The sequence below is a fragment of the Miniopterus schreibersii genome (assembly GCF_964146895.1).
Source record: "Miniopterus schreibersii genome assembly, chromosome: 6".
NCBI classification, from domain to species: Eukaryota; Metazoa; Chordata; class Mammalia; order Chiroptera; family Miniopteridae; genus Miniopterus; species Miniopterus schreibersii.
In genome coordinates, this window is record NC_138107.1 from 83,801,603 (window position 1) to 83,817,057 (window position 15,455).

The 15,455-nt window shown below is 42.1% G+C and overlaps 1 protein-coding gene across 1 annotated transcript in view; it reads right to left on the minus strand.

The window, feature by feature from the left end:
• IPCEF1 (interaction protein for cytohesin exchange factors 1) overlaps positions 1-15,455 on the minus strand; it is a 121,864-nt gene that overhangs the window by 49,650 nt on the left and 56,759 nt on the right. Inside the window, exons 4-5 of the mRNA XM_081141415.1 lie at positions 8,847-8,886; positions 8,072-8,241 (exon numbers count right to left, since the gene is read on the minus strand). Of these exons, the coding sequence (XP_080997541.1) occupies positions 8,072-8,241; positions 8,847-8,886 (210 nt within the window). The remainder of the gene's footprint in view (positions 1-8,071; positions 8,242-8,846; positions 8,887-15,455) is intronic.

Below are 15,455 nucleotides of genomic sequence, written 5' to 3' on the forward strand. Positions count from 1 at the left end.
GTTTGCCACAGTAAGTTTCATAAGCTTCAAAGTATGAAAACAGTGGCTAACGTGCTCCTGAGGAGCACCGGCCCTCACCCACCGGCCACAGCTTCTTGCCCACAGTTCTGCTGAACAGATGAGGCCCAGAGACGGAGGGTGGTTCGCCTAGGGCGCAACGTGGCTATAGCATCGGGGCAGAGCCTGCCCTCCTGATTCTGAGCCCAGGGACACCTGAGACCACAGCATGTGGTTTCCTTGTGTCATTTCTGAAGACACTGTTCCAAAGAGATTCTCCTACATTCTGACTCCTTTAAAAAATACTCCAGTTTTTAAAAATTTCCACTGTATAGCTTCCTTCTGAAATGTTCTTGAAATATGCTCTATGGGACACTAAAGGGGAAGCACAGTGACAGATGAGTTTATCACTAGCTTGTCTGCAGAAGTAGCTGGGCCTCTGGCCCGTAAAGGAGCACACTCCAGAGGGATGATATGTCCTCCTGTAATGGCTTCTCAGGAAAATCCTTAAATCCAACCGAAAGGTCAGCTCATCCCAAGGGCCACTTCTCATGCGACTGCCTGAGGATGTCCACACGGCCCTCATCACTCCATCGTGAGTTACCTGCGCTCTGCCACAGCAGTGAGCAACTCCCGTGCGGAGGAATCCCCGGGGCCTTCTTGCTCACTCCGTTTTATGCCTTAAAGTCATCCTGTACTCAGGTTCAGGAGGCACACTTTTAGAATTTCAAGCACAGGATAAGCCACTATTGCCAAAAGAAGCCATTTCTGGTGTCTGAAAACCCTTACCACAATTCTTCTGCATCCTAAAATCGCAAATTATAAAAGCACATTTTATCTAAAGCATATCCAAAATTGCCTTTCTTTGTATAAATTCCTGTTGGTTTTTTATATTGTTGTAAGAAGCATGTGATCCTCTCAAAGCTGCTCTGAATTCTGTAGAGATAATGTTCCTGTCACAGTGTATTAGTGACAAGATAGATGCACAGAGAGTCACATCACTGACCTAGGGGAACACAGCTTCACAAGAAAATGCAGAACTAGAATCCAGGTGGGATTTCTCCCTTACACCATGCTGGCAAAATCCACCTTCCAGCTGGCTAGCTTAAAGGAATGGCTAAGTTATAAACACATACACATACATACATGTATGTATTCACACGTACTTCGATGTTTACACACATATTAACATTGATACACATATATTAATAGTTATACAAATTCATACATATGTATACATAAGTTAAATGTGTGCTGCTTTATATTTAAGTTAGTATGTGTGTGCTTGTGTATTCTACCTGCTGTCAGCTATTTTAAGAGATTTTAGAATAAAAGGTATTTATGATTTTAGACTCTACGGATCAATAAACTATAATGTATATCCATGTGTAATACAGCCATTAGAAATGACGTTATGGATACATACATACTGACATGGAAATATGTTGAGAATGTATTACTTAGTGAGAAAATCAAGTTATAACACTATGCCCGGTATCATTTTATTTTTGGAAAACATAGAAAAAAGCTTGGAAATACAACAAAATGTTTACAGTGATCACACCATAGTGGTAGGATCGTGATTCACTTAAACAAGTAAATTATCTTAATTCACTTATTTCTTTCTGTTTGCCTCCCTTTTTTATTTTGCTTAATTATATATTCTCGTTTTTCTAAATGAACACATATTATTGTAGAATATTTTAAGACATTTTTAAAGTTAATTTACATTTTCAAGAAGCAAGAAGATGGATTCTACCAAGGAAAAATAAAGTCAAACAGAAGTGTGGCAACACCAGGGAAGGCACTCTGCACGCCCACCAGGGAAGAGGGGACAGCGCCACATCCGGTGACTGGGCAGCTCGGTCACTGCCATGCACTGGGGTTGGCCTGTGACGTAGCCAGGCCCATGTCATTAACTCCGGTGCCCTCGTCCAAAGAAGCAATGCCTGAGCACATCACTGCCTCCTGGGAACAAGACAAAAGACACGAGGGGTCTCATAGTCTTAGTGTTTCACAACCGATTTGGAAAAGTCTGGAAAAAATATAAAGGAAAATAAATTTGCAACATAAGCGATTGTTCCCATGTTCTATGGATTTAGCAAGCAGAAGTTATTAAAAACTGCCTGCTCCAACTGCAGACCGGCCGGGTCATAACACTACGGTGGAAAACCACTATTTTAGAAATACACTGTGGGAACTACCCAGAAAATAAATACCAGGGCCCAGTGATAGCATCATCGACATATATAGACTAAGGCAAATGTCCATTTTACAGACCTCCTCACACACCGGAACTGACAGTGAGGGAAGGAGCAGAATGTTCAGAGTCCTCAGTGGCTCCCGTGTTCAGGCTTTCAAGTGGTGCCTAAGCCACCGCGTTTGCCCCTTTCCTGCGCCGGTCATCACCCTGAGGTGAACTGATAGCTGCTGAAACATCCCCTTTCGACCTGTGTAGCCCCTCTAGCCAAGCTCTTAACAAGCCTTGCCTCTCGTGTAGTGTGCCCCAAATTTTCCATTTCTGCTCTAGTCCAGGAGTCCAGGGCTCAGTGCCTGCATTTTAGCATCCTCTCCCGCTGGCCTTGGAAAGCTCCTTCATTCTCCAGTGCATCCCATTAATTTCTGCTAGGTTCATATCTTCACGTGCCAATTTCATTAGATCACCTGCTGATCCCTCCTGGGTCAGACCCACATTCCTGCGCTGTCTCTTTGAGGGCCCCATTTCCTGGCCCTGGCTCACCTCGAAATGGGGACACCACACAGTCTGAGGGAATGAGCCCGGCTTTGGCGTAGGTAGATCCTATTTTTAATCCCAGTTCTTACATGACTAACGTGACTTTGAGCAAGTTACTTAAATTCCCTGAGCTCTAGTAAACTCCCTTCAAAATTGGAAATAATCAAATCGATCATGTTACGTTATTATGAGAATTCACCATACTGCCCAGAACAGTGGCCCGGCTCACTTCTACATATTTTCATTCTTTCTTCACAGTCACCTCTGGACTGGAATGCCCATCCCCCTACTCTCTACCCCTCTCCTCCCAAGAAAAAACTGTCCTCCAAGGCTGATTTTAAGAGAATCTTCTTTCTGAAGCTTTTCTACATTCACCTCAAACCACAGAAAAAATGTGTTTGGATTGGTTAAAAACTATGGTTACCTAATAAAGAAGGCAGGCCTCTATGACCAAGGAAACCATGCACCTTTGGAATTGATAAAAGGGGAAAATGCACCTTCCCAGGTAGAAAGCAAAGAGAACCTTCCAGGGATAACAACTGCTATGGCAGAACTTCCTTATATTAACCCAAAATATTTCTCTTACCCCCGGAATTTAGAGGATTCACCTGTATTGCTCAAACTCACAGCCATCTTTTTCTATGAATTTTTCTTTGATAATGTCATTTACATAGATTTTTTTTACCTCCCCCACCAGTCTAGACAAGATCTTAATAAAGAGAAAAAATGTTGTCTCTTATATATTTTTTAAAATCCTCACCCCAGGATATGTTCCATTGATTTGAGAGAGAGAGAGAGAAAGAGAGGGAGAAACATCAATGTGAGAGAGAAACAGCGATTGGCTGCCTCGCGTAGCCCCTGGCTGCCCCTCCCGAGTGGGAGTCCAACCCACAACCTTTTTGGTGTACTAGATGATGCTTCCACCAACTGAGTCACCCAACCAGCGCTTTTGTTTTTTTAATTCTGTAATAGTATTTTTTTTAATTCTGTAATAGTATTTACGACAGCTAGCCCAAATTATTTTTAATCCTTAATAAAAACCAGTGGAAGGTCATGTAGGTAAGTGGTAGGTGGATGAACAATGGATGGATGATAAGCTTTGCAGGGTGGGCTCAAAAAGAGATTTTTAAAATCTATTAACTGTAACTAATATTAAACTGCACTCTATAATTAAAGCTCAAATTGTTTAGACAGCGCCTCTAAGTTGAATGCCAGCATAATGTATATGTTCCCTCAATGACAGGTCACACAGGCTCCTGGGTAATGTAGGAAAACCCACCAGTAAGATGAATACATGCTCTCTGACTATAGAAACATGGAAGAACCTCACTGACTTTAACTGTGTCATATAATGCACATTAGCTTTATGATCTGTCTTGGATGTAAATAAAATCCACAATATATTTCCCAAGAAACTAAGCGAGATTTGAATTAAGAATTCTTAGAGAGAAAAAAAACAAAAAACCAAGTTATAGCAAAATGGGGAAACCTGAAATTTTTAAAATATAAGAAAGTTCTGATGAATAACTAAAACCTTAAGGACTTATCTTGCCACTATTTCACAGCAACAAGCCTGAAGGAAAACAATACATCAGAGCTTTGCTTCTTTCACCAGAGAGAAGATACTGATCCCAAACTTAGGTCTCCAGCTGGGCCTGGAATGCAGGTGAAAAGCGAGAGTGGACATTCCCGGGAGTAGCTGTGCGGGACCCATTCGAGACCATGGAGCCCTTCTAGCAAATCTCAAATTACACCTTTTCCTGTATCTTTTGGATTTCTTTTGCTTAATCTTTTTTTAGTTCATCCTTATTGTTGAAAGTATTACAGATGTCCCCATTTTTGCCCCCATTGACCCTCTCCACCACCCCCTGCCCCCTCCCCAGGCCTTCCCCACACTATCGTCTGTCTATAGGTTATGCATATATGCATATAAATTCTTTGGTTAATCTCTTCCTGCCACCTCCCCTTCCCTCTGAAATTCATCAATCTGTTGCATGCTTCAATATCTCTGGATCTATTTTGTTTGTCAGTTTATTTTGTTCATTAGATTCCACATATAATTGAGATCATGTGATATTTGTCCTTCTCTGACCGGCTTATTTCGCTTAGCATAATATTCTACCAGAAGTGGAAATCTCTTCACTGGAAAATTATTTTCCATCAGAAGCAGTCCTTATTCAGCATTTCATTTCTCAAAATTCCCATGGGTAATATCAATGCTGATGATTCCTAAATCTCATTTATTTATGAAACCAACAAATATTCATTGAGTGCCCAGTAAGTGTCAGTACTGTCCAAGCTGTTAAAGATATACTTGTAGTCCTGTCCTACAGAGATCATTATCAATTATAGAAAAGAGAAAGTCTAACAAACATGTACAAGTGAGGAAAATAGTATAGTAAGAAAATTATAGAACGCTATGGGAGCAGACAGAGAGAGGAGGCCTAATGTAGGTTGCTGTCTAAGTAAGACCACCTGGAAGAAGGGCTATTGGAACTCAAATCTGACTTATGAAGGGGAAGGAGCCTGATGGGATTGGGTGGGAGGAAGACTGAGAGCATGGAGACAGAGTATTCTGGGCAGAGAGACAACATATGCAAAGGCTTAAAGAGAGAGCCAGCATCTGTGATGTTAACCAGCACTGAAAAGAAGTCCTCTAGTGGAAGCCAGGGAGGGTGGGGAAGTAAGAGACTCCGGTCGGGAGACTCTCACAAGCCTGGAAATGAATTTACACTTTATCCCAGGGGTAAGGATTTTAAACAGCACGCATTTTTATGGCTGATAAACTTGAATCTGCTCTTGTAAGACTTGGCACCCACTCTCGTGTGCTGTACCACATTCTAAGCACGTAAAATGAGGTGTGAAAGAAGGCGGATGAGAGTCTGGACTTGACTTTTCTCAAGGAAATCCGGGTAGTGCTGTTCAAAGCAGCGAGGCATCTCGAAAAAGGAGGTATGCCATGAGTCACACTGACTGCCAGCCATAACCACCAAACATGCTAAGAGAAGAGAGGAAGAGCTGGTCTCCCCGGGCGCGGTTAGGAGGCAGCAGAGAGAGCCAAAGGGGTCCCAGGAGGTCACTTGTGCTTTCTCATGAAAATTACCCTCAATCTCATCGCTAGAGATGTTCTCTCAGGACCCTACTGAAGGCAGAAAACAAGGGGATCTAATCATGTCATTTATCCTGGCCCCTGCGTGCAGGCAGGTTGGCAGATGGCAGCGGTCCTGGGCTGAGGCTATTCCTCTCTGGCACAGTCACAGAATTAAGGAGTTGGAAGGGTCCTGACTACCTACCACCAGTTTAACTGGGTAATTCCATGGCCAGGTAACAGCACGTTTCTTCTCCGTTCAGTGTTACTGATCTAGCTCTGCTCAGGTGCAGGATCTGCCCCTGAATATTGCCGTGTGCATGTGCCGGTGAGGACAGGCGTGCCTGAGGGCGGCTGATGCTGTCCCCTTTTCTTCTCTCTAACCTGGCCTCGGTCAACGCTGCTGCTCCCTGTGGAAGCATCAGATTCCTGACGCCCAAAATAGTAATTCATTGCTCCTCCAAGAGAAGCTTAAGCCAAATGAGCTGATGAAGCCAAATAACCAGATCTGTAACTATGTGCTGCTCAGAGGGGGCTTCCTTTCAACTCCATCAAGTCAAGCGCAGCACCCAGAACATAGCTGCTGCATAACTGGATCGAATGAGAGAATGAATGTCGTGTTTCTCTCTGAGCTTTGTTATTTCCCACCGACACGCCATCCTCCATCAGCACCCAATCCTTCCAACACCCTCTGGAAATCCCTGGGGAGCTATCAAAAGTTAAATCAGTAAACCCTCTCATTCTGTAAAAGATGCAGACTCTCACTCCCCACAGATAACCAAAAGCAAGAACCTAAGAGGTTGACATTTATATTAACCTTAATTCTTAAGAAGGAATGTATTTGGGTAGGAAAAGTGCCTTAGGATAGAAGGTGAGACCCCAGCTCCAGGTTGCCTCTATTTGCGTAAAGCCTTCCATGCTAGTCAAGGTGACACGAGTATCCAGGAGGGCAGGAGAGAGAGAAAAGGAGAGACGGTGGGAGGCTGCACTGCCTTCCAGGTGATTCTTTCCTCTGAATCTCCCAGATATTTAATCAAGTTGTTAAAACTCACTAAAGGCTTGAGGAAAGATATTTCTATAGAACTTTATGAAGAATTTGATAGCATGTTTTGCATAGAGTGAAACCAAAGCAATAAGCTTGGGGCCAGGGGGAGGGGAGGGGGTGCAGAGAGAAGCATAGGAGAGAGAGGATTCCAGGTCCCTAGAATTGGATTTGGGTCCAGTTTAACCAAATCTTTACAGAGCAGGTGCCAGTGTACTAGTGCCCAGTGAATGTCAATTTATCAACCAAAAATTTTGCCCACAAACTATACACAGCACTTATTTTTCATTTATAAAGTTACATGCTCTAATACTCTGTGTCCCAAGCTATGGGCACACACAAGTTACTTTAAAAGAATGGTGTCATATGAAAAGAATTTTCCTGGCTTATGAGTAATTCCCTTAACTGATCAAAGGACACCCATTGCTGATCTTCACATTACCCCCAAAACAACCTCAAGCTCTGCTGAGATCAGCAGCTGGCCACTCGGAGGTTTGTGGAGAGAGTTCCTGTGTGAAAAGTCTCTACTGGTTCAATCTTCAACAACATCATGCTTTTCAAAATGTTTCAAACCAGGAAAGATCAGCACACCTTCTAACAGTAACTTTATCCCTAACCCTGCCCAACAGAAAACTGGCCTGTGAGGCAGACCACAAAAGTGCACTGCCTCTCAATGATTAGACAACTCTCTTATCAAGTGTTATCCAAGCATCAGTAGTTTAAGGCCATCACTGCACATGCCAAGGACCCAGAGACAGCTATGGGAGAAATGGAAAGAGCTTCTGTGGACTGAGTCAACTGACACCCCTAACAGGTCTGAAAGCTGAGTCTCGTTTTCTGCAGAGACCATAACAATGTCAATCTCCCACATCCAGTGCTGTCCACGGAAATCCTGAAATGATAAGAATCTCTCGTGGAATAGTAACATCAATAGACACCAAAAGCCTCCCTTAGTAGAGACATAGCACTTGGACACCCTTCTCCAACCAAAGATCAGTCAGTCAAGCAGGACGGCTTTCTCTCCCATGAAATGCGGTAGAACGACCTATGGATGTTCTGGACTAGAAACGGTTTCTAGAACTTGCTTATTTGCTCTGTTCCAAGGCCCAGAAATAAAAATTAACCTTCCCACGGGGACCGTCTGGCCGACAGGGATCCTGAAGGCACCGCTGGTTGGAGAGGCGGGGACGGAGGGAGGGCGCCGACTCACCATTTGATTGCTGTACCAGTATAGCGCCGACGCCTTCAGCACCACCCAGAACTTTTTCCATTTGGTGCTTAGGAAGGTCCCCTTTTCCTTCTTCTTGTAAAGCCACCCCTGGCAGTCGGCGTGCCCCAGGTCCTTACAGGAGATCCTCCTCCGGCTCATGGCGAAAAAGCCTGCGACAACGACGGGAGAAGGTGGTCACACGTCGCCCCGGTGCATGTGACAGGGTGAAGGGTAGCTTTTCATTTTTACCCCCAGGAGTTGGATTTTTTTGCAACCACGATTTATGCAAAGTGAATGCAAAAATATATATATATTTTTTATTTTTAAACAGTCATTTGGTGCTTAGAGGGTACAAGACATGACCAAAGAAACAGTGAGACTAACATGCAAGTGTTAGTCTAAGACTGTCACCCAAGAATTAAGTGGAAAAATTAAAGTCCTGAGGCTGCCGGGCGCATCGCCCCACCGACAGCTCCCAGCAGCAGTCACAGCACTGGTTATGCGAGACGGGGAAGGGTTAATGCCACCAGAAACCCAGCCACTTTCCCGGCAGTGCCAGGCTTGCTCAGCGCCAGGGACACGGCACGGGGATTCGCCCGGACGAGCAGCGCCGGCAGCTCCTGCGAGCCACCCGGAAAGGACCGAGAATGAACCTGCCGTCCACCCCGACAGCAGCGGCCAGACGGGCACAGAGCCGGTCCCCAAGAAGGCGCCCAGGAGAAAAGCCCACCCCCCGCGCAGAAAGGGGGCACATAGACAAAGGAGATCTAATTACCTGGAGCTTGCTTTCTCGGCTTCTGACGCAAGGGAACCTGCTGAAAACGCAGGAAGAAAAGAAAAGAGGAAATTTCTGATTGTGTTGTAACATTTGTAAAGCGACAAGGAGGGAGGAGGTGGCGGTGTTTATGAGCAGGATGAAGCTAAAAAAAACTCCCGGCACAGCCGAGGGGAGCTGAAGCTGAGGCACAAAATGTGCTAATTAGAATCAATAGACATAGAGATGAACCTGAAAAAAAGGTAACACAACATTTTCACTGATGTTTCCTGTTTCCACCCACAGGCAGTCTTCTCACTACTTCGGTTATGACAGGACACTGCTCAGCCAAGTTCTTAAAAAAATAAAATATTTCCCTTTTATTTTTTTTGTGAGAGAAGGAAAATATATATATCCTGCTTGTTTTCTTGCAATTTCTAAATATTTAAACAAACCTGGAAGATAATCATTGCAACCTCACAATACCCCAGGTTCACATCAGACCAATAAATTCATGGTCCGGCTACCACACAGGGTTCCAGCTAAACCACAGGAATTAAATATCCCAGAAAAAGAAATTCCAGTCTGTTTGGGTGACCTCTAAGCAGCCATCAAGCCTCCTCATCAGGAAAGTTCTGCTTACAGCCAAATTAAATTGCTTATTCGGTCTTACGTATCTGGGAATATTTCTCACAGGTTTTATAAAAGATAAATTAGCGATTTCTATTTTATAATAGCTTTGCAAATATTCAAATCAGACATAAGAAAAAATATCTGAAATACTCATTTTTTCATGATACATTTTAAACAATTCGTGTAAAATCAGACTATCAGTAAAAATAGAGAACAAAATGTTTTTGAATGGCCTTCTTGGCGTGTGTGGGGGTGTGTAGAAGAGAGACATTTTAGATTAGGGAAGTTTCATTTTTTTCTCCACAATATCTAAGCTGAATTTACTCGGGCTTAAGTGACAGATTTTTATGCTAACAAATAGAGAACTTGAAAAAATTGTACATAATTGAAAAGCAGTTCTAAAAGTTGGTAGGCAATCTTATTACAACATTTTATAACATTACTCCAGATGCACCCGGCTAGTATTCTACATATCTAACTATTGACCCAATAGCTGTTGTATATGGTTCTACTATACATTCAAGGGAGGAATACTATAATATAGTGGAATTAGGATGGGATTTTTCAATCCAGGGGCCTGAAATCAATTCATGGCTGTCATAATTAGTAGCTGTGCTACCCAGACACAAGCTCACTTACCACTCAGAACTCACTTCCACATTTGTAAAATCAAGATACTCATAATTCCAGTACTAAAGGCTTCAAAAATATTTAACAAGACAGTATGTGAAAATATTCTGAAAACTAAAAAACATTACTTTATATGATTACATGTACTATAACATTATATGATTACAGATATAAATACTTCATATCTAATAAACAGAAATTTCATAATAAATTTTAGGATACGTAGAATTTGTATTTCTTTCAGCAACAATGATGAAGTTAAAAGGCTTAAATTATATTTCCTGGGAAATCCCAAACTGACTTTTTATTTTACAAATGTTAGAATAAAAATTTATCCCCAAAGAAATTAATCATCCTTGTGAATAAAATACTTAACAAAGGCAATAACTGTCCCAAATTCAGGCAAGAATAGTCTTAGTCTCAGCTCCACTTTACAGGATCTCTCCCTCACTGACCTGCATCTTGGTCTAAAATCCCCACCATTCCCTCAAACGGCTCCTGGGCCTGTTTTATATGCAGTTATCTGAGATCAGTAAACCAACAGTACCTATTAACAAAATATTTTAACCCAAACATATAGATTATTGGGATAGCCAAAGCTTATCTGAGAGCCAGAACTAAAGGCAAGGAAGAGAGTAAGTAAATTTAGATAGTGGGAGTGACTTGAGAAAACTGGGGTGCAGAATTTTCTCACCCCAAGGGAGTACCCAAGACAAACTAAAACCAGGGCAATAGGGAGAAAAGGGAGTTGGTTTTATAGAGACATTCCTAGAGGGTTCTGGCCCCAGACTGACAAGGTGAAATCGCATTATAAATAGAGCTCTTGGAATAAAAGCAGCTTTAAAAAGAATGAGAGACAGAGAAAGAAAGTTGTGAGAGGACCGCTGCAGGATCTGTGAAGGGAACCTGTGAATCTCCTCCACCCACCACTCATGAGCTCCTTGGGGCTGGTTCTAGAGACAGCCCCAAATCAAACTGTAGCCTTTGTCTTAATCTTGCCCAAGACCAGCCCTTGGTCTGCTCCAGATTCTTGTGCCTAGGCTGGATAAGAAGTGGGACCACTAAGCAGAAGGGTAATACCTAAAACAGGGTGATCACCCAACATCAAGAAAGGACTTTATTCAGACTTTTTAAAAGGGGGGCAGGGGGGTTGAGTCACTGAGTCAACTCTCCTCTGATAGCACTTCTCTTAAGCCAAATCATTTCACAATCTGCATAACTGTTGAAACAGTTTCCCCCACCAGAAACACACTGCATGGTACAGAAATAACAAATTACAGGGAGTTTCAGTTTCCCTTGGTATGTATGAATTTCAAACCTATATTGGTTGACATCAGAGAATGAAAACAATCTTAAGAACTTTGGCGAGTTTAAGACACATCTCACTCCTCACAACAGGAAGTGGAACTGGTGAACTAGTCAGTTTCAAAAAGGCCCTACATGTGGTTTTTCTCTAGGTGAGTGAAAAAAAGACAAGCAACCGGTTGAGCATTTATGAGGCAGTTTCAACAGGGGAATTGTAACTCTTTCTCATAACAATAATCCAGAGCCTAGTTAGTAAGATATTTTCTCATACTGTTTTCTTCCCCTTGGTAAAACTAAAAATGACTCTAAATTACAAATTTGCCCTCACTTGCTTCTAAAATTGGTGGGAAATTTTACTTTTAAATACATTTTTTCTTTTCATTGTAAAAGAGTACATTTCTTTTACTTTCTAAGATGGCTAAAAAAAATCATTTGGTCACTAATTACTCAAAAACACAAACATGCTAAGAAACCAGTACAAAATATACAAAAGGACCTCCTTTGATGATGTCTGGGCACTGACACCCAGATCACAGGGTGTAATTATTACATTGACTTTTAATCTCAATAGTAATTGTTAAGCCTTGCAGGCACAATTTACCCTCTTGCTATATCAAAATCCACAGTAAGATAGTTCATCATTGCATCAGACTTCATGATGATCCTGGTCTTTAGCCAAATGACACAGTGATATGCGGCCGAATGGGCCCTGATTTGTAGCATTTACCCAATTGCCATGGGTAAACCTCACACTGTTGTCCATTTCAAGGTACCAATACTTAACCAAGCCATAAAATTTCCTAAGTATTTTAGAGTCAGGCCAACACCAGTTGATACAGCTGTTAGGGATGTTTCTCCACAAACAACTGCCCCCCCCCCCACACACATACATCTTTACTCCTTTCTAGAAAATTAAACTCAATTTTTAAAGGAAATTTTAAAGCTTTTAATTATTAAAATTTTGATTATTAAACTACATGAAAAACTTGCTTAATTTTTTCAGAAGCTACCTACCTTAAATATTACTTAATAAATTAATATTTTTTTAAATCTCTAGTAGTGAAATGGAGATAAATAATAGATATTCCAGTAATAATAGATAGTAATCGAAAACAACAGGAAAGAAATATGTATAAAGCTTGTACTCGTATAATGTTTCCCACACGCCAGGCACTGCCCTGAGCCTTTTCACAAATTCTGGGGCTGAATTCTCACATTTGTTGCTTAGGTGCTATTTTTAGTCCCATTTTACAGAAGAGGAAAATAAAGCAAATGAAGTCTTAGTGTGTTGCCCAAAGTCACAAAATTCAGTGGCAAACCACAAATATTTATTTTGAGAATCAGACTCCCAGAGCAGGAGCCTGAGAAGGTATTTGCTGTTGTGGTCAACGTGATTTAAAGGAGCAGGACGCGGAAGCAAGGTCCAGAGTTCAAGGGGAAGCTGGATGCAACGGCACTTTCTACAAAGAAGAGAAACAGAAGAAATTAAAGGACTGAGAGGAAGAAAGAGGGAGGAGAACGGGAGCTGGAGGGGAGGGGAGAAGGAGGGAGGGGCCCAGGGAGAGGAAGGTGAGGAGGGGGCGTTACAACGGGGACAGTGAGCGAGAGCAGTGTGCCAGGGAACATCTTGAGTTTCTAGCTTAAACGAGTAAATAAATGACCACACTATAGAGAGCATAGTTTTAAATATATATATTTGCTCAGTAGTAAGCATATTGAGTTTGATGTACATATGAAGCACACAAGTGGAAATAGTACATACAGTAGTTAAGGGTCTAGGGATTTGGAGAAAATCTGGACTAAAGATATAAAATTGGGAATCATCGGCATGCAGAGAGTAAAAGTCTTGAGTTTGGATAAGATCACCCAGATGTGTAGAGTGGCAAACGACAGAAGTCAGAATCCAAAGGAAGATCAGTATGTTGCACAGAAGCAGTAAAAGAGGTGATTCCAAGGAGACTTAGCAGAACAGCCAGCGAAATACAGAAAATCCAGAGAAGGGTTGTCCTGGGAATGACGGAGAGACTCAAGAGAAAGATGGGTCCAAACCATCCAATGCTGTCAGGATGAAAGAGAAAGGCAAAGGCAAAGTTCAGCAGAGATCTTGGCAAAAGTAGCTTCTTTGTCAAGTCGGGCTAGAAGACCAGTTCCAGTGGGTTGGGAATGAGTGGGAATTGCAGACATGAACACTGCATGGAAGATTGTCCTGCCAAAAATCTTAACATCCAGGCTTTAAAAAAGTGATTTCAAATAAAATAAAGTTATCTTTGAATTTTTTATTCTATATTCTGTCTTTCTTAGCATTTTGCAAATGTTTTAAAATTTAAAGTTGCAGAATTGTGAATGGAAGGGCTCTCTCTCTTTCTCTCTCTCCCGCCCCCCCTCTCCTCCCCTCCCTCCCTCCTTCCCTTTCCCAGGCTCCCTCTTTACCAGTTTGGAGGTTGCTTCCCTTGGTGTGTTATCAGTCCTACAATTATGTCCAGAGACTATCATGGAGACTCTTGCATATCCAGTCCCTGATCTAGTTGGTGACTAGGTTTGGTTCCTGATTTTGAGTCTGTGTCTCTAAACCCACTGTCATCAAGCAGCAGGTCTCCTCGCATTAATGGAGCATTTTTTACCCCCTTACCTCAGGCCAGAGGTCACTACTTCCCGCCTCCAGTGGGGGCGCTCGTCAAGCCCATAGCTTCAGTGGCACTTGATTCATTTCTCATTCACAGAGATGATTACCAGGTGGTTGACCCTAATTGTGCTTTTCTGGAGTTCTGTTTCCTTCTGTCTATCGGTGCTCTATGTTTGCAACAGAGTGGAGTGTGACAATGTGGACTCACAGGACTGTGACTGAATGGAAGCCAGTCATTTCATGTATAAGGTTCCATCTTGAAATCACAATCCCTGCCCATAGTAGCCTCAATATGCCACCAAGACATCTGTTTCCTCTCCTGGCACCTTCAACTTTTTTATATTCTGCTAAAATGCCAGGCACTTTAGCAACTTCATACTTCTGTATATATTATTCATTTCCCCTGTTTCCCCTACTTTGCATCTGGTTGATGCTTACTCAACTTTTTAGACCCAGGTCAGATGTCACCTCCGCCACGAAGCTTTCTTGGACTTTAGAAGGCAGTTAGCTCTTATCATAACCTTATATTCATTCAGTGTTATTTATTCATTGTAACCATAATAATTGATTCATATTATCTCCCAAACTTTTTATGGCAGGTACCATTTTAATCTTCCCTTTCACAAATGAGGAACTTCATCTTGGTGTGGTTAAGTAACTTCCCCTAAGATCATACATAACTAATAGCAGAGCCAAGACTGGGACGGTGGCCAGCCCGACTCCTAGGCCTATTGTTTAACTCACTGTTACTCTGCTTCTTCTGATATCTGAATCCCACAATGCTCTGCTGATGTCTCTGAAATGGATAGTATCATTTATTTGTTTATATATCTGTGTGGCACATACTGGCAGTAACATTATCCACCCAATTGTCCAACCCAGAGCCTATGCATGACCTCAGATAGGCCCTTTTCTCCTATCTCACAGATTTAATCACGCTGCTTCTTAAAGTTTATCAAACCTCGTATCACCTCTGCAATGTAATGATGGTAACTGTTTAGATTCAATGATTGGCCAAGACTTCAAGATAGAATTGATGATTTTGAACTTGTCATTACCTCAAAGTCTAGCACCTAGCCCAATGTCTGACACATGGGGATCACTCACTGAATATTTACCAAGAGTTTAACTGTGTCTTACATCAATTTTTACTTTCTGCAATGCCTTACCAGTAGCCCCTGAATGAGTGGAGATTTACCAAATATCTGAAAAGTCATCTTCTGCTTGATTATTGAGAAATGCCTTCACTAGTAAATAACATCAGCAGAGTTAAGCAACATAAAAGTTAGTCCAACACACATTTCTCACCTCCAAAGCAGCACATACGTAGAGGAAAGTCCCTGGGGTTGGCTGACACTAAATTTGAACCCACCTGGAGAGTCGAACCTTGGTATTTCCTTGAAGGTGAAATGGACTTGTGCTGAATAAATCTGTACTTC